At 39.4% G+C, this 23424-nt stretch overlaps 1 protein-coding gene and 1 long non-coding RNA gene across 3 annotated transcripts; both read right to left on the reverse strand.

Moving 5' to 3' along the window:
• Positions 1–1364: 1364 nt before the first annotated feature.
• Positions 1365–4062, reverse strand: LOC131354101 (uncharacterized). 2 transcript variants are annotated; one of them, XR_009204697.1, is made up of 5 exons: positions 3914–4062; positions 3510–3803; positions 3125–3262; positions 2494–2600; positions 1365–1822 (listed from the first exon to the last, which is right to left on the reverse strand). It is a non-coding gene; the product is annotated as an uncharacterized LOC131354101 (long non-coding RNA). The 2 variants fall into 2 exon arrangements; XR_009204696.1 differs by having other exon boundaries at positions 1365–2600.
• Positions 4063–4865: 803 nt separating this feature from the next.
• On the reverse strand, positions 4866–8086 carry LOC131354874 (C-type lectin domain family 4 member E-like). The gene is made up of 5 exons (XM_058392955.1): positions 7834–8086; positions 7503–7760; positions 7133–7278; positions 6549–6655; positions 4866–5825 (listed from the first exon to the last, which is right to left on the reverse strand). The coding sequence occupies exons 1-5, from the start codon at positions 7979–7981 to the stop codon at positions 5681–5683; spliced, it is 804 nt and encodes a 267-aa protein (XP_058248938.1). The 5' UTR covers positions 7982–8086; the 3' UTR covers positions 4866–5680.
• Positions 8087–23424: the final 15338 nt, after the last annotated feature.

Consider the following 23424-nt stretch of genomic DNA (forward strand, 5'->3'; position numbering starts at 1 on the left):
ATATAATGACTTGGCTGAGTTGCGTCAGACTGGATGCTTAAAACAAATGGTACATTTGCAAAACTTGGATCATTAGGAGTGCCATTACAAGCATTTTCTCTGTATTTCAAGCAAGAAAATGTTTGAAAATCTATCTCAATTAAAATACAATGTTCTTTATCCATTTCTTCTTTCTTTCAGCTGTTCCTCTCTGCTATAATCACCAGGGCTGCTCCTCTTCTCTAGCAGCTGCTCTTGCTCTCACATATTGTGAACAATCACAATTTTGTTTTAATTTATTAACAAGTATTTTCTCATGGCTTGTTTTGCTTGTTTTTTTGTTTTTTTAAAAATCCCTTTATTTTTCAGCTTTGTGGATTGTCCTTTGAATGATCCATTATAGGAATGACCATATCCTAGAATAAGTAAATTAACATTAACCCATCATTCAAGAGCTTAGTGTAATTGTTTATATTCATGCTTCTGCTTTAACAAATTAACCGACATACAGTTGTGCAACAGCAGAATATTATTGTATTATTATTAATATAATCAACCAACATGTCTTAAAAGAACCTTTATTTGACTATCATTTGGTGTGATACCATGGTTTCTTTTTATTGCTTTGTTTCTCTTCTGTAATTTCATAGTTTCTCTGCACTATAATAAATTAACTCTGCACTTGTGTACACCTTCACCTTGATTATTGTTGATGCTTGTCATTTGGTGTGATACCACAGCTCACGCTTCATGCTGAAAATGTTGCTGTATGATACTGAACATTTTATCACCCTCAAAAACATATGGCTTCCTGTATCAGTGAAGCACTGACCGAAAAGCAGCACCTTTATTCACTGGTAAACTCTTCACACCATCCAGATGTAAACAGAATGAATATCAGTATTTCAACTGAAATATGAATATCCTCATTACATACAGTAGCAAGTAATTCATTTTGAAACTCAAACTCTACCTTTTGAGAAAAAGCCATTAGCAACACCACAATATGACAAGACTGTGAATATTCTATAAACATAGAATTGGTCGCTAACTCAGTCATGAGTAGAGACTATAACAAAACAGCAGAATGGATAGGGAGCTGAAAACAATAAGAAAGAAAGAGCTTGCCTTTGGTTGACATTGCAAAGGATTTGAAGGTGCTTACTGTCTTTAGAGGATGGCTTGCTCACTCTGGACTCTTCCTCTTAAGCTAAAGATATAGCAGACTCATATCTCTCCTCCTCTATTTATCCCAAGTATGATGACCCAATTGGCCCATGCTCTTTCTGAACCTCTCTACATTTTGTAATGTTACAGTTTCATATGGATTTTTATCATTGGATAAACACAATACATCTAAATTTTCAAGGTTGAAAGTTGTATTTTTATTGGAAACAAAAGTTAAAAAAAAAAGACATTTTTGGGTGCATGAAAGAAGAAATTTTGGTTATATAAAAGAAGAATTTTTAGTTGCATAAGCATTCACCCCCTTGGGTTAATATGAGTAAAACCGCCTTTGGCCACAACATGGACATTCAGGACAATGGCCAATCACCAAAATGAAAGCAAAAGTCAAAAACACAACAGCCATGACCATGTTACATTTCACTGCAATTTTCTAGCAGGGTAATTTGTTTTATTCTCTCTCTCTACCACTATATCAGTCAAATCAAACTAAAAATGTTCATATACAACATTTCAGCAGTTAATTTTCTTCTCACAGATCCAGATATTCTTGTAACTACAGGAAATATCAACCCAATTTGGTACCAGTTCAGACCTATAGCCAGATACAGCACAGTACCCATGAACATTCTTGCTGGGTTTCCTAGGGCTCCAGAACCTGAAAGGACAGAACTAGTGAATGTATCCAGTGATTCATGAAGGCTTTCAAACAAATCAAACAGCAAAAAAAATCATTAACTGTGTTTACATGAAGCCTAAAAATCAGTTTGCATTAAAAAAGTTAATCTAAAGACATCAGTTGTATTATGTAAATGTACTGAAATCTCAGATTCATCCCCAACAATGCTACAATAAAATCTGGGAATTTGGGTAAGATGACTAGACATAAATTAATCTGAATAAGGAAAAAGTTAAATTAAGAAGTGCAATAAAAGCACATCTGACAGCAAGAGAGCAGGGCTGTAGCCTTCTGCTGATGCTTAACATCCCCGATGTTCTGTAAACTAGCCCATTGCCTTGTTGCTAACAACATCAGATTTGTGTAACATCTAAACAAATAATGTAATGCAATGTCCTTAATAAACAGCCTACCACATCACCCAACAGTGATGTCCTAATAATCCTTGGTAACGCTACCTCTAATTAAACTGAATTGGAGATTTTAGGGGCATGGTTTTGTTCTTGTGGTTTGGAAATGAAAGGTGGGGTCAATGAGTTAAAAAATTGAATTAAATACTGGTTGATGGAATTCACATTGTGAGGGTTAGCAATAAACAGACCTGCACAGTGTTCTTGAAACATGAACTAGCAGGGTCAGTGATCTCTTACCCACTGGTCACTGCTGTATTATCCACCCATTTCCAGACCCCTTTACTGTCACTGACATTCGCACCAATTCAGGCACCTTCATCTCTCCTCCACACTTTAACAAAGTCCTGGTGAGGAATAACAACTGATTAGACATTCCAAGCAACACATTATCCATGCCAACACACACTTCACACACACACACACACTGAATCCATGCACAGATAGATGCACAGACAATGTGACTTGTATAGAATGTAATAACCCATTTCATACTAAAGTACTCTTGATTTATCCTATATGATTAATCAGACATTACTGCACTGTTGAGTTAGTGAGAAATTCAACAGGATTCCATGCTCAGTTTGTTGGGGTCACTGGTCAGAACTGGAAACGTGAAGTTTTATTCTGGGAAAGTATTTTATTGTATTATAGAATGACTTATACTGGTTTTAAGAGTGAAAGACATTTCAAACAAAAAATTCTATAAAAACTCATTATATCTGTGGTCTCTGCTAGTATGTTTAACATTGTTCAGGATTTTATAAATCTAAAGACTAAAAATCTGGAGCTCATTTAGTCAAAAAAAAATCAGTTTTAAAAAGTCTGTTCCATGTATTGGTTTCTTTCTTCATTTTCTTCTCTCTTTTACCTGTTCATCTCTGCTGTTTATGATCACCAGGTCTGCTCCTCTTTCAATGCAGTCACGTCTGCCCTCACTCCAGCTTTTCTTCTCAGTAGAGATGAAGTAAACTAAAATATCTCCATCCTGGTGTGTTAATATCTTTCACTGTACAGATAACAGATTAAAACACAAGCATCTTAATAAGAGATCTGCGTCATTTCAGAACCTCTGTAGCCCATAATTTAAAGTAAGGTTAACATTTATATTAATTAATTAATTAATAAAGAACCCTAGACCCTTGGCTAATGGACCCTGTGGCTTAAGCCATGTGGTAATCATTGTGAGATTTTAATATTCTGCATAAACAGTATCCTTGGGCAGATAGTTCAACAGGAACAAAAGAATCACATACTCAGTTGAGAAATAGTCATCTGGAGTTCATCAGTCTTCCTCTGAAACTGGTCTCTTTCTTCAGACATTTTTTGTACCTGATCTCTAACTGTTTTTTCTCAGCAGTCAGGTTGTTGTAACTGGTCTCTAACTGGTCTCTCTGAGTAGTCATGTTGTTGTAACTGGTCTGTATCTGGTCTCTCTCTGTAGTCAGCATGACCCACAGTATTGCAATGGCAGCCAGCATAAGAACAACCAGCACCAGCAGACACACCACAGCCAGTCTGTAACATCGGCGTCCTGAGTTGTTTTGTTTCTAAAGCCAGAACGTGATACATACTGTATGTATTATCTACATAGGATGGTGTAACATTTATTTGAATTGGGTGAAGTATTCTTTGTTTAAATGTGAGTGTGTGAGCATACCTGAAGTTCCTTTATTGCCTCTAGTCACTTGCTTTGCTGTTGCATCTTTATTAATGTACATATCTTCATAGAGCTCCGTGCGGTTTGCATAAACTGAATTACTCATCTGTCCGTAAAGACTCTGGAGCTGCAGCTTCCAGCTCAGAAGAACTGTGTGTCTAGTTTTGTATGAGCTTTTGTATAATCCTCTGTGCTCAGTGTTAAGGACAGGAAGTTAAGGTGACGCCACATTACTCATCATCATTCACATGCACCACTTTTAGAGGCTTGTGTCTGTAACTACTCTCTTTAGAGTCACTGTAGACATTATACAGACCTCAAAGATTTATCACATCCTGCACTGCATCACACGCCTTCAGATCCCACAGCATTGCTCTACCGATCCCACCATATCTTAAAGTACAAGCAAGACCAGCATCAAGGCTCTTCTCTGTTCTAGTGTCTAGGTGGTGGAATAAACTTACTCTAGATGTCCAAACAGCATCTAAACACCTTTCTCTTTCTAAACTATTTAAACTAGCCCTTAAGAAATAACTTCAGAAATGTCTTTTATTGCTATATTCACAGTATTTGTGCCAGTACTAATGTATTTCTTCAATAAAGTGGTCTAACAGGTACTGTCATTTTAAAAAATGTTGGGTTGTTAGGTTTTATTAAGGGTTGGGTTGTAATTTTATAGAAATTTTTTTCATATAACAATATTTTTTAAACCCGTTCATTTTTCAGGTTTGTGGATTGTCCTGTAAATGATCCATTATAAGTATGATCATGTCTTAGAATAAGTACATTAATAATAACCCATGGTTTAAGAGTATAGCATAAGGTTTATCTTCATGCTACTGCTTTAGCAAATTAATCAACACACAGTCGAGAACTCAGCTACAGTCTGGTGTAATTTTATACAACAGCAGAATAATATTGTAATTAAAAGAACCTTTATTTGAATGTCCTTTGGTGTGTTACCATAGCTTGCTTTGCTTTGCACTTGCATTCTGCACTTGCGTAATTCATTTTGAAACTCAAACTAAGAAAAGCCATCTGCAACACCACAATATGACAAGACTGAATATTCTATGAACACTGAAATGGTTGCTACAGAAAGTCTTCTACTCAGTCATAAGCCGAGACAGAACCGTAATAAAACAGCAGTGTAGGTAGGGAGCTGAAAACAATAATAATGAAAGAGCTTGTATTTGTTTGGTATTGCAAAGGATTTAAAGGTGTTTACTGTACACAGGCTTTAGAGTATGCCTTGCTCACTCTGGGCTCTTCCTCCTAAGCTAAGAATATGCCCATTTTATAGCTGACTTAAATCTCTCTTCATCTATTTATCCCACTTATGACCCAAGTGGCCATTGCTCTTTCTGAACCTCTCCACATTTTGTAATGTTACAGTTTTATTGGGATTCATTGAGAACACAATATATCTAATTTGTCCAAGTGAACATTGGTTTTCATTTTCATTGGGAACAAAAGTTAATAAAAAGAAGGCATTAATTTTTGGTTGCATAAGTATTCACCCTGCTGGGTTAATACTAAGTGAAACCACCTTTGGCTTAAAAATGCACATTCAGGACAAAATCAATACAATAAAAGCATATCAGCGAAAGTCAAAAACACAGAACCATGACCATGTTACATTTTCTTTATAATTTTCCATCAGGTTTTTCTCTTATTCTTTCTTATACAATATATTCGTCAAATCAAACAAAAAATTACAATTATGATCCAAAACATCTTCACTTATTTTTATTGATATACAAGATTTCAGCTGTTAATTTTCTTCTCACAGATCCAGATATACTCAGAACTACAGGAAACATCAACCCAATTTGGTACAGGTTCAGAGCGATAGCCAGATACAGCACAATCCTCATCACCTTTATTGTTGGGCTCCCCAGAACTCCAGAACCTGAAAGGACAGAACCAGTGAATGTGTCTAGTGTAACAGCAATAACAATAATAATAATAATAATAATAATAATAATAATAATTACTATTATTATTATTATTATTATTATTATAAAGTTATGTTTAGATAAAACCTAAAAATCTGCTAACAGTCAGTTAGAATAAAAAAGTTTATCGAAACCTCAGTTGGATCAGAGTAAATGGACTGAAATCTCAGACACATTACAAACATTGCTATAATGAAAACTTAAAGAAAATTTGGGTGACGTGATTAGACAGTACATTTCTCTGAATACATAAAAGGTTAAATTATCAAATGCAATAAAAACATATCTGCCAACAGGAGAGCAGTGCTGTAGCCCTTCCCTAATGTTACTAGCCCTTTGCCATGCTGTTAAGAACATCAGATTTGTGTATCATCTGAATAACTATAGTAAATAATGCACAGTCCTTAATAAACAGCCTACTGCACCACCCAACAGTGATGACCTAATAATTCTTGGTAACGCCACTTCTCAGTGAACTTGCTGACCAGTGTAGATTTTAGGGGTGTGGTTTTGTGGTTTTGAATGAGAGTTGAGTTTAATAAGGGTTTACTCTTGACTAATGCTTCTTTAAATACCGGGTGATGTGATTGTCATCATGAGGTTGAGCACTAAACAGACCTACACTGTATTCTTGCAACATGAACTATCAGGGTCAGGTCAAAACACTGATCTCTTACCCACTGGTCAGTGTTGTACCATCCACCCATTTCCAGACCCCCTCACTGTCTCTGTCATTTGCACCAATCCAGGCACCTTCACCTCTTCTCCACATCTCAACAAAGTCCTGGTGAGGAATAACAACTGATTAGACATGCCGAGCAACACACTATCCATGCCAACACACACACACACACACACACACACACACACACACTAAATCCAATTTAATTGTTATATACAATCTAGTAACCCCTTTATACTAAAGTACTCTTGATTTATCTAATGGTCATAAATTACAACACTGTTGAGTTAGAGAGAAATGATATTGATGAAATGTTAGAGAGTAATGAGATTCCATCTCAAATTGTTGGGCTCGCTGGTCAGAACTCAGAACAAACAGGAAGTATGTGATGTTTTATTCAGGGAAAGACTTCACAGTATTATATCATACTGCAAAATGACAGTGTTTTTAAGAGAAAACATACAGGACCAAAGATTTGGAGCTCATTCAGTCCATCAAAAAAATGAAAGAGTGCATAATTTTAAAAAGTGCATAGTTTTTAAATGTTGATTTCTTTCTTCATTTTCTTCTCTCTTTTACCTGTTCATCTCTGCTGTTTATGATCACCAGGTCTGCTCCTATTTCAATGCAGTCATGTCTGCCCTCACTCCAGCTTTTCTTCTCAGTAGAGATGAAGTAAATACTGGAGCTGAAGTATTTCCATCCCGGTGTGTTAATGTCTTTCACTGTACAGAGAACAGATTAAAACACAAGCATTTTAATAACAGATCTGCATTATTTCTGAACCTCCGTAACCCATAATTTGAGGTAACGTGAGGTAAGAAAGCTGGACCCTTGGCTTATGGACCCTGTGGTTTATGCCATGTGTTAATTGGTGTGAGATTTTAATATTCTACATAAACTGTATCCTTGGGCAAATAGTTCAATGTGAACAAAAAAAATCACATACTCAGCTGAGAAATCTTATTCTGGAGTTCATCAGTCTTCTTCTGAAACTGGTCTCTTTCTTCAGACACTTTTTTGTAACTGATGTCTAACTGTTCCTTCTCAGCAGTCAGGTTGTTGTATCTGGTCTCTAAACGGTCTCTCTCTGTAGTCAGCAGGACCCCCAGTATTGTGATAGCAGCCAGCAAAAGAACAACCAGAATCAGCAGACACACTGCGGCTGGTCTGTAACATCTGAATCCTGCAGCATTGGGGTCTGAAGCTGGAAAGTAACAAATATTTACATGGGATGCCACAGTCCAGCAAATTGTGTGTGTGTGTGTGTGTGTGAATACCTGAGATCTGAGTTGTTTTGCTTCTGGTCACTTGAGTTTCTGCTGCTTCATTCATGTAGATATCTTCAGATGAAATCTCACCATCCTTTAGATGAACAGACCTGCTATTTGCAAAAGCTCCTGAGTTTTCAGAAAACAACTTATTCATATTTAGTTTTCCTGCGTTCTCTACAGATACAGGAACTACAAAGAGCCTTCAGTGTATGTGAATTGCAGATCTGTACAGTCGCCACTGTAGAATTCAATTCTATGAAACTGGGTGTATTTTTATTTTATTTTTTTCTCAGAATAGGAAGTTAAAAAAGTTTCTGAAAAAAAAAAAAAAGGAGAACACTGTGTGGATACAGGCTCAGGTCTTGACCAGTGACCCGGTAAGTATGAGCCAAGAAAGTTCTAAGCTTTAAAAGAATCAGACCAAAACCAGATCTGCTTGTGTTAAGAAACTACTGAACAATCCCTGGAGGATCAGACGTAGTTTTAAACTCTGATACTCTGATATTAACTGACACTGTCAGAAAGCCTTTCCTCCTTCCTTCTCAACTACATTCACAGAGTGCTTTCACTTCCTGTCAGGGTAAATATTGGATATTTTATGTTTGTTAATGTAAATCTCTCATTATATGTTTAACATAGCTTAAATTAAACATGCACTGTATGTAGACAACATTAACTATTGCCGCCCATCATGCAAGTCCCCTTGACCATAAACAAGTGCATTAATATAAACCTGTGAGAGCACTTTCAAGTTTATACCTGTGTGTGTGTGTGTTTTGCATGCTCTGCCAGTTTATTTATACCATTCTGTGTAAATTGTAGTGTGTGTAAAAATATATATATATATCTAATATTAGAAGAAAAGATTTAAAAAATTTGCAATATGTGTGTGTGTGTGTGTGTGAGAGAGAGAGTGAGAGAGAGAGAAAATGATGCCACTGAGGTATACCATTTGGTGAAGTTATACTTTACTATTATGTTTTGCAGATAAATAAATACTTTTCTGCCACATCAGCACCTGATTATTATCATTAATATTAAATCATGATAACACAAACTAGATCAAGAATATACAAGAAATCAGGCTCATTTAGACGAAAGAATCAGAAGAACTCGAAAGTGTAGAGTCCCTTTTTGCTGAAGTCAGTGATCATGTTTGAGGCCATCGACAGTTCCAGCTGTACAGAATTCAAAGAGGTTTCTAACTTCACAGAAAACAAAACAATGAGAATGATCATCTGTTTATTATTTATTTATTTCTAATGATAAGGAACGCTGGTGTGTCAGAACAAAGTGTCATTTAAAGTGTTTCTAATTTTCAATTTAATTCCCTGATATTTGTTGATTCCGAACTGACATTTCTCTCTAGAGTCGTGACATTTTCTGCGTGATCCAAAGTAATTTTTTGAAACTTGCACAACATTTATTTTTGGTTTATTTTGTCTGATTGTGAAATTAGCACCAAAGCCTGTTTAACTCTTGTAAAGAGATCCCACAAACACAATCCCTTCTCACAGTCCAGTTTCTCTTCACTTCACACTTCCTCAGATTTAACTTCCTCAGACTGAGCTGTTTATAATCCTGCAACATTGCAAGAGCTACACTTAGAAATGACCTTGCTTTTTTCCTTTTCAGCACACAGTATTTCCTTCCATATGAGCTGAGGCAGACTTTGTGCACTAGGCTGATGGAGTAACATCACAGCTCTTTCTCCTCTTCCTCCTTCTTTAAGTTGTTCTTTAACAATCACCAGGTCCAGCTCTTTTATATTAACTCTGACAGATGTCTCGTGGAATTGCATCTGTATGTGCCAAAACCATTGGAATGCTTGACTCCACCCACTGTTAATACTCCTTTACCAGCTCTGGATCGAGGACAACCATGCTGCTTTCTCAGTTGCTCCACCGTTCCTCCACCATACACTGTATGGATGGTGGAGCACATGGCCACCTCTCTGCGGTCCATTCACTTCATGTACAGGAGCAGACCATCTTAGAGTCACCTCGCATCCCCTCTGTGGAAGATGTCCATCTTTGGAAAGCCAACATGATTCTCTCAAACTTGTGTACTCACTCAAAAGATGATTCAAGCCCCTCTTAGATATGATACATTTAAATATAGTTTGCTTTGTTTAAATATATCAATTTTAAAAATATACATCTATATTTGATAGCTATAACAAAAAAATTGTAATAGTTTCATCTATGAGATTCATTAACACAAAGTAAATTAGTTTGTTTAGGGAACCGCCCACTGAGCATGTGTGAGAACAACTGCTGTCCAATTTACTTTGCTATTTACCAAAATATGTGTAACAGCCGTGATAACGTTAAGCAAGGTGAATTTACTTGGTTATAACATGACTAAAGCTGGAGTTGGCGGGTTTTTTTGCTAGCAAGTTTACATTAGCCTCTCCTCCTGCTGTGCTTAAAGGAGAATTTCACTTTTAGAACAACAATTAAAAATTAACATATTCACCGACTCGTCATCAAGATCTTCGTATCTTTCTTTCTTCAGTCGTAAAGAAATTATGTTTTTTAAAAAACGCATTTCAAGATTTTTCTCCATATAGTTGCCTTCAACGGTGCCTCTGAGTTTGAACTTCCAGAATGCAATTTAAATGCAGCTTCAAAGAGCTCTAAACGATCCCAGCCCAGAAGAAGGCTCATATCTAGCAAAACAATCAGTCATTTTCTTATAAAAATAAAAATTTTTATACTTTCTAACCAAAAAAGCTTGTCTAGCACTAGCTATGGGATGCGTGTCCACGATGCTACATACTACGTAATCATGTCGAAAGGTCACATGTGATGTGGGCGGAGCTACAGACCCAATGTTTACAAATCATGGAGAAGGAGGACAGCTCCAAAGTTGTTGCATGTGGAATGACACAAAGTTATACGTCTTTGTGTCAATATTTATAAAAATGGTCCGTTCGTGTGTGTACCCAGGATGTGGACATCTTTTTAAGCCTAACGTGTCCTCTCACAAATTTCCAAAAAATCCTGAGCGATTGGAGCTGTGGTTGCTCGCTCTGCATATGAATGTCAACACATCCGTACACTCTTACATACATGTATTATGCCTTCCCTCCAATACGGTCCCACAACTCTGTAAGTACCAACATTTCTGTTCAGCTACACAAGTGGGATTATGACAAGTTATTCATTTTGTGTTATCCATCAGAAATGGAATTTATATGTTAAAAATGTTGTAATTAATTTTTTTTGTAAGGATTTTCCAGTAAACTGCACTGTTTAATTGTGATGAGTCTACTACAACTTATTTCAATTTCTAATTAATATTCATTTTTAATAAAATCTCACTGTAATCTATGTAATTTCACAGCCTCCCAGGTATACTCAGCTAGAACATACTGAAGAGCAATCAGAAAAACATTTGGAGCTTGACATTAGCATGCTGTCCATAGATCCTCCACATGACAAAAAAGACATTAGTTTCCAGCCACTGCGTTCAACATCAACTTCAGCCCCAAGCACAGAAGATGAGGAATGTGAAACACTTGAACGTGAACAAATGGATTGTAAACAAGCCCAATGTCATGGAGCTTTTCAGGAGATTTCAAGTTATTAGATGTCACTTAATAACAGACACCAAAAAAGCAACAGTGGGAAGTCTTCTCCATATTCACTGGACATGTAAACCGAAATCACAAGGGACAGTGGAGTTCATGCACTGATGTTAGAGGAATGCCTGCAAATAACCTTCTTGTATCTGTACACTATTCACTGGAGCAACATTTATAATCATTAACGATCGGGGCATTATGCTCAACCTTAAAATACCCCAGAAAACAACTTACTATGACATTCAGTCTTCTTACCTTTTCCCTGTCATTAATGAAGAATATCAAGAACAATAGAAAGCATTAATTAATGACTTACATTGCCAAAATGAACTGAGTAATCCAGTTCATTTATCAGGGGATGGGAGGTCAGACAGGCAAGTAAATTTTCTATCTATCTATCTATCTATCTATCTATCTATCTATCTATCTATCTATCTGTCTATCTGTCTGTCTGTCTGTCTGTCTGTCTGTCTGTCTGTCTGTCTAGTTTTGGGACAATTAAAAAAAAACTAAAACTAATGAAATGGTTTTTACTTTTGTTTCTTTCAGCCCAGGATTTTCAGCCAAATACAACACATTCAGTTTAATGAATGACACAACAGACAAGATAGGAGAACTTGAGGTGTTCCATTTTGTCCTACAGAAGTACTGCCCAAAGAACCTTATCATTACGCTTCCAGGACTGCAAGAACACAACTAGCTATCCTTGATCACGACGAAAATGTCGGCCTCAAGCCACAACTGCTACTGGTATGCTGGAAACAACATACTGTACTTCTGTAAAATTATTCAAAAAGTAGGATTGTGAAAATATATTTCTGCTCAAAAAGTTAATAAGGAGAAGGCAATGTTCTGCACTAATCAATATTATGTAATCAATACAAATAGGATCATTTATTATGTTTGTTGTTTTTATAATAAGAGTACACAGATACAAGGTTGTTTTCCAAAGAATGTGTAGCCAAACCGATTTACAAACCCACCACTCAAACATTCAAAGACACTGGTTGAGAAAGTTCTGCAGCGGTGCCTGGACCCCGGAGTGGTTTTCAAGGACAGTTCCTCTCATGTGACCCATCCACCATTGCCACAGACCATTGCCCTACAACCAAGGTCATTTCGAAGCGCTTATCAAGATTTGGAAAATAATTTACTTTAAAGTTACAAAGAGCGAAATGAAAAATGTTATATATTCATTTATTTTATTTATTTATTTTATGTTACAGTTTTACTATTTTAGTGATATTTAGGGAAATACAGAATACAACACTGGTTTAAAAATGTACTTGTTGGGTTACTGTGAATATTTGGTCATTACTGAGTTTGGTCATTACTTGCATTACTTACTTTTTTATTCCTTTATATAAACATACATTTGACACAACAACAAAAAAAGTTGACTGTGGTGATACAAACATAAAATATACTGAATGTTAGTCACAAAACTCCTGTTATTTATATTATTACAATAGACCAAAAGCATCTTCTGCTTCTCTGAAGCCCGCATAATATCCTGAAGGAGATGAGTATAAATTTCTAATGGTGCTGACAACACAAGATGGAAGAACTCTCCTGTTCCTTACTCCTAATCTCTCTCCTTTCAGCATCCATTCAAGAACCAGCCTGTAGGCCACCAGCCTGTGTTGACTGTAAATTCAAAGATATGTGAAGTGAATAATTTATGAGTCATAGTATATGTAGTTACACTAAACTGGAACCAGTTAATTCAGGGCAAACTGAACACTGGTGCTGGTGCTCAGTAACGGTGGAAAACCACTGTGTTCTGTAATGCAGCTAGATCCGGAGGCAGTCTCATCGGCTGTTTCCAACGGTGGAATAGATATGCCCCATTCGTGACAACATTATGATTCCTGCTCCATTGGCAATGGTCGGCATTTTCCACATGTGCACCACCACGTCTCATTTGAATGTGGTTTTTGAAAAACATAATTTCTTTATGACTGAAGAAAGAAATCCAAAGATCAAAGATCTTTTACGTTGCCTATTGGTCAAATGCAAAGTTGTCATTGTCACCTTTTCAAAATTCCAGCACTTGAACTTGCACCTCTAATGTATTTATTTCATCTTTTGCAGCAGTTTGATCAGTATTACAAAGCTTCTTCGGGCAACCTCCTACTGACATAAGCTTATATGTATTATTGTCATTTGTTCTGCGTGATATATGCTTATTGTTTGGAACTAGCTAGCAGGTATTTATTGTTGCAGCATTTTAGGCAGACTCACAGGCATTAACACTGCATGAACTTCACGGTCATGGGGATTTACACATGGGGGTTCATTATGCTGTTTGGGTTCATTTATGCCCTGGATTTAAGCTTTCCAGAAAACCTCAAGTAAATCTTCGAGTTTTTCCAGAAGGTTATAATGAATTTGGATGGGCACAAGCTGAATACAAAGATACAGCAGTTAAAAATCAAGTTTTTGCATAACAGGTGAACACCAAGTGACAAATTACATAGTCAATCTTTTTTATAGAAATAGCCTTTATTTGTCACATATACATTACAGTGAAATTCTTTCTTTGCATATCCCAGTCTTGGAGGCTGAGGTCAGAGCGCAGGGTCAGGCATGATACAGCGCCCCTGGAGCAGAGAGGGTTGAAGGCCTTTCTCAAATGCCCAACAGTGGCAACTTGGCGGTGCTGGGGCTTGAACCCCCAGTCTTCTGGTCAACAACCCAGAGCCTTAACAACTTGAGCCCCCACTGTCTTATCAGGCCTTTTGGAGCTGACCATGACCATCAGACCATCATAGACTTCATTGATGTTTTTCTTGTCCTGATATTTTCAAAGAATTCACAAAACTCACAGAGGCAGACTATGGGTGTTATTCACTGAACTCTAACATATGACTGCAAGCTGTTTAACAGTAATAAGGAAGGGTATACAACCATGGGAAGTGGAGTGACTTTGCACTTCCCAGACGAACTAAGGGTAGATGGGGTTTAAGTTTGGAATTTCATGGGCTTCACCTCAAGTTTGCCTGCTTCACCTCCCCATGCTAACTCAGGTGTGACTCTACCCTCCACCCTTTTCAAGCTGCAATAGAGCTGATGCCAGTGTCAGCCGGTGCATCCATTTTTTACCCACTACCCTTCACATGATCACATGACACTCAACTCAAGTTGAAATGGATATAAACAAATTTCAACAATGAGTAAATGAATATGGGTATCCGTCAGTGGTGGGCCGTGCATTTCACACCTAGGCCTTCACTGGTGTCCTTCCTTAATTAATCCACCTCTCTACCATCATTATGACGCCACCATGGGCGTCGGTAGGCCATTTTCTACTCAGCCCTCCTAAAATTCTGCGATTCTCCCTAAACTGTACACAAATTCCTGATTGCCTCAGTCCCCTTTAAATTTCACATGAAAACGGCGGCAGACTTCGGCTCCTCCCCGTCTTTCAGCGCGTTCTTCAATCCGCAGACCGCTGCGTTGCAGAGCGAGGATCAGAGGACAAGTGTGTGTGTGTGTGTGTGTGTGATCATGAAGACTCATATTTGGCTTGTTCAGTACTCAAATGTTATACACATCTAAGCAATACAGTGGAATGCTGCAATACGTTTACCATCCTACCCTGTTAGTCAAACCTTAATTTAATTTAATTTAATTTAATTTAATTTAATTTAATTTAATTTAATTTAATTTAATTTAATTTAATTTAATTTTTATTTTTATTTTTATTTTTATTTATTTATTTATTTATTTATTTATTTTTTACTATTATACTCTCATTGGGGGCTGAGCCCCCCTTAAATGAAAATTATAGAATCGCCCCTGGACACCACAGCAATAGATACTAATCAACCGTTAAATAACAAAGTAAAAAAGAAATTAGTCTACAGTATGCTTCTGACTACTCCAATTATCCAGTCAAAGGACGGGAAATTGCTGACGTAATCATATGCCCGTTAGATGGCCCCAGTGACGCCAACTTGAAATCTGATTGGTTAATGGAACAGTTTCATTGCCACTTATTTTAAGCTCCAGGCGCCTGCACTATTGATTCTGAAGGCTTTAAGGATTTCTTTCACTCTGGTGACACATGATGTCATCCACTGTCTGAAATATGATTGGATAAATACTCTTATCATAAATATACACTACTGGAAGCAGCGCAACCGAGAGAAAAGCTATGTGTAACAGGGTTAGAAATGCAGTTTGTGAAATAACTATTATTTTCAAATTGTGTTGTGAATTTTATTTATAATTTTTGTTTAGAAATTGTGAATTTTATCATATTGAGCCATTTTCTTTTATAGTTGTTTTTATTTGTTTTCTGTGGAAATAATATTGACGCTTATCGCCCCTTTTTGTACCCCCTGGGTTTCCGTAGTTCCCCCCCCCCCCCCCCCCTCACAGTGCGGTTATGCATTGCTGAGGGTAAGTTGTATGAGAAATGCTGCTGATGCTATTTGACTATTTTCTTTGTAAAAATGAACGTTTATGTTGTTATATTTAATGTAAGTTACTTTCTGTCAATTTTATTACATTGCCATGTAATTTTTGTGTTGTTTTGACAGCTGATGTAAGTTTGATAGAAGTTTTAATTTCACCTGTTGGCACCAAATGCACTACAGCAGACTGCTATGCTAATGTAGCTCAGCGGAGATTTTAGCGGCATTTCTCAGTGTACATTATTGTTTTGTGTATATAGGGGTCAGATGTGCAGGACAGACCAGAAGACAATCTATGTGTCTGTGTTATTGTCTTCTGCAGGTATGTTTTGTTTCAATTGTCATTCTTTTATTAATATTTTATCACCCAACCACATGCACCTTTTTCACTTGGTCCACCTGATGGCTCTGGTTTATGTTTTGTACATGATTTCTCATAGTTAAGTTAGAAAAAGTGTTAAGTGTTACTGATTTGTTATTATAATTTGGGACCGAGGAAAAAAAGAAGTTTGTTTTCCTGTGAATTCTAATGACTCTTGCTAGAAAATGTCTTCATATTGCATAATTTTGAGGAAATATATATATATATATATAAGACCAGCACAGTTATGCATTGCTGAGGGGGTCAGATGTGCATGACAGACCAGAAGACAATCTATGTGTCTGTGTTATTGTCTTCTGCAGGAGAAATAAATCTTGGAAAGCAGTCCTTGGTGTCAAGTGTGTCTATGCCCTATCTGCAGTCCCGTTACACTGGTGCCGTGACCCTTTGGATCTTCAGACCAGCTTGACGCCGGACACCGTGGATGCTGTGCTGCTGTTCCACTCTACATTTCAAGATCAACGTGTGGTCAGACTTGCAAAAGAAAGCTAATTGGGGCATACTGTTGTATTTATTTTTGGAAAAGTTGAAAAATTATTATTTTTTGTTTTCAAAAACATTTTTTTTTGTTTTTTTTTCTCTATTTTACTTTGTTTTCATAATAATACACACAACGCAAGTATAATATATATATTTTATTTTCATTTTATTTTCCCTGTAGCCAAGATCAGTTTATAACAAAGCAATGGATAGTTTTGCAGGTCCTAATTCACCAAAGGGAAGGGGTGTTTGGCTTGATTGTGTTGCTGGCAGTAGGGATGTGGGACATTCTAAGTCCATAGCTGATGATTACACAGATACAGGGTTTGGTCGTAGCCCGGGTTATACTCCTGTTAGTGGGTTTAAGAGGGAGAATCTTCTTACTTCAACACCAGGCACTGATGCTGATGCTATTCACCAACTCACAGACATGGTAGGGCAGTTAGGGGCACAAATTGGTGAATCCATTGTTGCAAAGCTAATGTCAGTGGGTGTAGTAAATATGGCTAGTGATCACATGTCTACTCCAACTGACCAAACGGCACATCGTGAATCTATCAGACATGACCCCCCACATGTGACAGTCCATGTTAAGTCAGATAGAGAACTCCCAACATTTAAAGGTGACAGCACTGACAAATACCCAGTCCGGGACTGGATTGACATGACCAAAACTTACCTCAGGAAACGTGAGACACTTGTGCATGATCAGTCAGAGGAAATTATGAGCCATTTAATGGGCAAAGCCAGAGATGTTGTTCAGATTGCCTTGCGTAGTGATCCAGCGCATGATCCCAAACGGGAACCTGAGCTAATTTACAATGTTCTTCTCCACTATTTCAGTGAGGCTCCCTCATGTCTCCCACTTGCTGACTTTTATGCCACACTGCCCAAACACAAAGAAAATCCAGTTGATTACTGGATAAGACTGAACTAGGCAGCTGACTTGGCTCTCGAGGGTCTGCACAGACAAGGGAAGCAAATAGAGAACATGAATAATGAAGTTGCACTCATGTTTGTCAAACATTGCCCTGATCGTGACCTATCCTGCACCCTAAAGTGTAAGCCAATCCATGAATGGACCTCACGTGATGTTCAACTGAGGATTGATGATTATCAGAGGGAGTTAAGCGCTAGTGGCAGAGCCACTGGGGCTGCACAGCTAAAGAGTAACATCATCGCAGTGACCCCTGAGCAGCCCAGTATCCCATCAGCGAATCTGGCAGTGCCTTTGCAACGACACACTCCAAACCCCTGTACACAAGCCCAACACTCAGTGTGCCTGTCCCCCTGCCCTCCTCATACCTCTGTCCCTGCTCAGGGCAAATCACTTAATAGTCTGAGTCACTCCTCTGTGCCAGCTGTGGCACAAAACCTTCAGTTACAGTCAGAGGATAGACTTCTAACTCGTATGGTTGACATTTTTCAAGAAATGATGGACAAATTGCAGCAACGCAATACTCCTAATCCGACCAGAGGTGGCAGATTTCGGCGCACTCCCCGTGAAAGGCACCCCAATGAGTCAGTCTGTAAGGTGTGTAATGACTCAAGCCACACCACCATTTCGCATTGCATGTCTGATAGACTGTGTTTTGCCTGTTTCGCCCCAGGTCACACCAGACTGACTTGCCAAACCAATAGCCCGACCCAGTCCCAGTCTGAGGGAAACTAGTTGACCTGTATTCGAAGGGAGGCAGTACAGGTCTAAAGATCAACTCCCACACCATTGATACTTCGGATGCTGAGACAGTTTACACATCTGCAAGAGATTCATGTCATGGCTCTGAAATTGTTGTTTATCAGAATATTCACAGAATTAGCAGTAGTGACAGTCTTTTCTATACACCTGTGATGCTGGGTGGGACAGTGAAACTTGGTGGCATGTTAGACACTGGCTCAATGGCCTGCAGCATCAGTGAAAAGGCTGAGATGAAACTGAAAGGGGCTGGGGTGATAACTGACCAACATAAAGTTGATGTGAACGTGGTCCTTGTTGGATGTGGCGGACTTCATGTTAAACCTAAGTATGCTTTTGATTTGGAGATGGAAGTGTATGGCTGTAAGATGGTGGTTCCAACGCTTGTTGTCCAAGGCCAACATGATGACCTCATATTGGGAACCAATGTTATTAAATATGTCCTGCATCAGTCCAAGCTGTGTGAGTCTTACTGGAAGACAGTGTCTGGTCCCTGCTCAAACAAAGATCCTGAAATGGAACAGTTCCTGTCTATGCTCTCAGGTCTGAACCCCTGGAGAGGTTGTGACACTCCTGGAAAGGTTGGTGCTGTCAGGTGTAACTCAGCTACCAGTCTTGAGCCTGGCCGTGAGTATCTAATCTGGGGAAAACTTCCCAAAAATGCAGTCATTTCAACAGGCAGTACAGTAATGATGGAACCAACATCATCCCGCTCAGCTCCCAGAGGTGTTTTAGTGGCAAGGATTATAACTCCATTGTGGGGAGACAGGTGGGTTCCACTAAGGCTCATTAATACATCTGACAAGCCTGTGTTAAGACGAAATGCAAAGTTGGCTGATGTTTACCCTTGCTTAGCGATCGAGGACATGGATGTCACTGAGCTACCAGAGGGTCAGTTGGCTAGCTGTTCACAATCACTCATGTCGCCAATTGCTGATGGGCAGTCTATCCAAGAAAAGTTAATATCAGTTGGGCTCAGTAATATTGACGTGGAGTCATGTGAAGTGTCTGAGGTATGTAAGAGAAGGATGGCTGACCTTGTTTTGGAGTATGAAGACATCTTTTCACGCCACCATCTTGACTGTGGGGAGGCAAAGGGTTTTATACATCACATTCACCTCTCGGACAAAAGACCGTTCAGGCTCCCTTACAGACGAGTGCCCCCTGGACAATACCAGAAACTCCGCCAGGTGTTAAGTGAGATGGAGGACAAAGAGATTATAAGAAAATCAACCAGTGAGTACGCGTCACCTCTCGTACTTGTGTGGAAGAAAAATGGAGATCTCCACATATGTATGGATTTTCGCTGGTTGAATAAGAGAACCCTGAAGGATGCTCATCCTCTCCCTCATCAGGCGGACTGTCTGGCGGCGCTAGGAGGCAACAGTCTATTCAGCACGATGGACTTAACGTCCGGGTTCTACAACATGCCTCTTCATGAGGAAGACAGGAAGTACTCAGCTTTTACAACTCCAATGGGCCTTTATGAGTACAACCGTCTCCCTCAGGGCCTGTGCAATAGTCCAGGGAGTTTTATGCGCATGATGACAAGTATTTTTGGGGACCAGAACTATCTAAGTTTGCTATGCTACTTGGATGATCTGCTGGTGTTTGCACCAAGTGAAGAGGCTGCCTTGTTACGCCTGTGGATGGTGTTTGACAGATTGCGTGGTCATAATTTAAAGTTGGCTCCCAAAAAGTGCTTCTTCCTGAGGAGGTCTGTCAGGTTTCTTGGCCACGTCGTCAATGAGAGTGGTGTTTCGACAGATTCCAGTAAGGTCGAGAACATCACAAGTATGACCAGTGCTGACCTAATGGAACCTGATGGTGTGACCCCATCACAGAAACGGATTAGGTCCTTTCTGGGGATGATAAACTACTATCAGCATTTTGTGCATAGATACTCTGCCATTGCCAAACCACTCTTTGACCTGTTGAAGGGTGAGAAGAGAAAATGGAAAAATCATAAACACAAACCATCAGGCAGAAAGTTGTGTGCAGCTGATTGGACACCACAGCAGGAACAGGCCTTTGAACACCTTAAGGCTTCACTGGTTAACTCGGTGGTCCTTGCTCACCCCGACTTTACCCGTCCCTTTATGCTGTCAACTGATGCATCCTTAGAAGGCATAGGTACTGTGCTGTCTCAGGTACAGGATGGAGAAACCAGAGCCAGACCAATTACGTTTGCCAGTAAGTCACTGACTCAGGCCCAGAGAAACTACCCAGCTCATCGGCTGGAGTTTCTGGCTTTAAAATGGTCAGTTTGCGATAAGTTCAGCCACTGGCTCAAAGGCCACAAATTCACAGTTTGGACTGACAACAACCCGTTGACTCACATTCTGACAAAGCCAAAGCTGGACTGTTGTGAGCAACGCTGGGTGGCCAAGTTGGCAAGCTATGACTTTGACATTAAATATGTCCCAGGTCAGCAGAACATCGTAGCTGACGCCTTGAGCCGTTTACCATTTGTCAAGTTGAGTGTTGGCCAAAGACTGCTTGCGGAGCCCTACGCAGACCTTCTGACTGAAGTCAAAGATGTATCATGTAATTCTGTTCACAATGCCTTCAAGTCATCCAGTGGTCGTGTGAAACCCACTGCAGTGGGTAACAATGTGCAGTCGACATGCAGTCCACCTCACAAGCGCACACAGTCTATCAGAATGGAGGACGTGTCTGCGGTATTACAGTCACATCTTGAATGGGAACTTGGTCCCAGGGCCAGAGCAATGGAAACATTGCAGTATCTTCCTCAGTTGGTGCCACCTGGACTTGATACCTTACCTGCATACTCTGAAAAAGACCTTCGTGATAAGCAGTTGGAAGATAGAATTCTCTTTCGTGTCCTGTATTATGTTGAGAGGCGATGGAGGCCTTCTAGGAGCTAAAGAGTCCATTTCTGTCACCAGATACTTAAAGCACTGGGATAAACTTATTGTGCGCAATGGTGTTCTATATAGGGTTTCTAGAGGCCTGAAAACTGGAGCAAAGCGGTCCCAATATGTTGTTCCTTCCTCTCTCAAGGATGAAGTCCTGAAAGGAGTTCATGATGAGGCTGGACATCAGGCTCAGTCCAGGACTCTAAGTTTAGCAAGACAGAGATTCTTTTGGCTGAACATAGACAGAGATGTTAGGGATTATGTTCGCCATTGTCAGCGATGCATCGTCAGCAAGACAGCCGAACCTGAAGGGAGGGCCCCACTGGAGAGTATAACTACAACTAGACCACTGGAGCTGGTCTGTATTGACTTTTGGTTGGCTGAAAACTCCAGTAACAAGTCGGTAGATGTTTTGGTGATAACAGACCATTTTACAAGGATGGCTCAGGCGTTTCCCTGTAAAGACCAGAAGGCTAAGCAGGTGGCGAGGGTTCTGTGGGACCGATACTTCTGTGTATTTGGATTTCCTGAACGAATCCACAGTGACCAAGGCGCTAACTTTGAGAGTCGATTAATAAGTGAACTCCTAAAGGTCTCTGGTGTCAGAAAATCACACACTACCCCCTATCACCCAATGGGAAATGGGAGCGTAGAACATTTTAATAGGACTTTGGGCTGTATGATCCGCGCTTTGCCACCTAAAGCTGATTGGCCGCGACGATTACAGACTTTGACGTTCATGTACAACTATACAGCCCATGAGACGACGGGCTATTCCCCTTTTTACCTCATGTTTGGCCGTATCCCCCGCCTTCCTGTTGATGTTTTGTTTCATACTGTCCTTAATGATTCTGATGTGGTAAGCTATGACAAATACGTGGTTTCCCTATCTAATGACCTGAAGGAAGCAATGCTGATCGCCCAGGACCATGCTGTGAAAGAGCAGAAAAGACATGCTGAGCTTTATAACAGGAAAGTAAAAGGATCCAATATTGGAATTGGGGACAGAGTGTTATTAGCCAACAGGAAAGAGAGAGGTAAAAAGAAACTAGCTGATAAGTGGGAATCAACCATCTACACGGTGGTGGACATGAATGGGACGACACACATACAGAATATGTGACACAGCCACCGGACGGGAGAAGGTGGTCCATAGAAATTTGCTTTTGTTGGCCAACTTCCTTCCTGTGGGAAACACATCTGAAATGTCTGACTTGCCTTCACCAACCTTTGCAGCAGAATCATCAGTTAAGGACACTGACGTTACAGAAGATGAAGCAGAGATTCTGCTTGAGAGAGAGAGCGAGGATGGTTGTGAATGTAGTGGAGACTCTGATGCTGGAAGTGTGGCCGGCTTGTCTGCATGTATGAGTGATGAAGTGAGCCACCTGACTGATTCACCTGTTGATTCTGAAAGGAAAACAGTAGAATGGATCTCACAGCTGTCTGCACCAAGTTTGTCACAGGTGGGTGCTACTGATATAACAAGTGTGTCTTCTGGACCTACAGATGATTCAGCCTTGCCTGGAAACATCATGACAAACCAGTCTGTGACTTGTGACTTTGGATCTGTGACTAATACTGCTGATGGCAATACAACACAGACAATCAATGCACCACACACTCTGTGCACTGTTGACCAGACCTCACTCACGCTTTGTGATCTTTCCGATGCACAAACCCGGATCAGATCGAGATTTGGTCGGATAGTCAAACCTGTTACAAGACTGATACAAACCATGTCAAGACAGGACGTTGTTCAGGATAGATTCGGTGCTAAATCAGTTTGCAAGTCTATGTTGCAGTCTCTTATCAAGTAAATTCCAGACTAGATTGTTCAGGCTTTAAGGGTATACAAGTGTGTTGTGATGGTGCATAAATTGTTATTATCTTTCATGGGTTGAACTACACTAAGTGTTTGGGTCTTGTGGGGTGTACAAGGCACCCTATTACCAGTAGATGGATTGAGAGATAAGCGCTGCTCTCATGCCACTTCATCCTTACGGGATACTGTAGGTGTTGGTGTTTTTTTTTTTTTTTGTTTAACGACCCTGTAATGGTAAATGGAACAGTGTAGGTGGTCTTTGTCATACTGTGTAGTTGGAGCTCAAATTCGATAAAATTCAGTGGGGGTGGATGTAACAGGGTTA

This window comes from Hemibagrus wyckioides, linkage group LG06 (genome assembly GCF_019097595.1).
Source record: "Hemibagrus wyckioides isolate EC202008001 linkage group LG06, SWU_Hwy_1.0, whole genome shotgun sequence".
In the NCBI taxonomy this organism is placed as follows: domain Eukaryota; kingdom Metazoa; phylum Chordata; class Actinopteri; order Siluriformes; family Bagridae; genus Hemibagrus; species Hemibagrus wyckioides.

What these genes read in the sequence shown, in the direction of transcription:
- LOC131354874 (XM_058392955.1), bottom strand. Translation starts at nt 7,981, where the DNA reads ATGAATAAGTTGTTTTCTGAAAACTCAGGAGCTTTTGCAAATAGCAGG. An exon ending in GAATAAGATTTCTCAGCTGA is followed by an intron (nt 7,279 to 7,502) that starts GTATGTGATTTT and finishes TTCTCTGTACAG; the next exon opens with TGAAAGACATTAACACACCG. An exon ending in TAAACAGCAGAGATGAACAG is followed by an intron (nt 6,656 to 7,132) that starts GTAAAAGAGAGA and finishes ATTCCTCACCAG; the next exon opens with GACTTTGTTGAGATGTGGAG.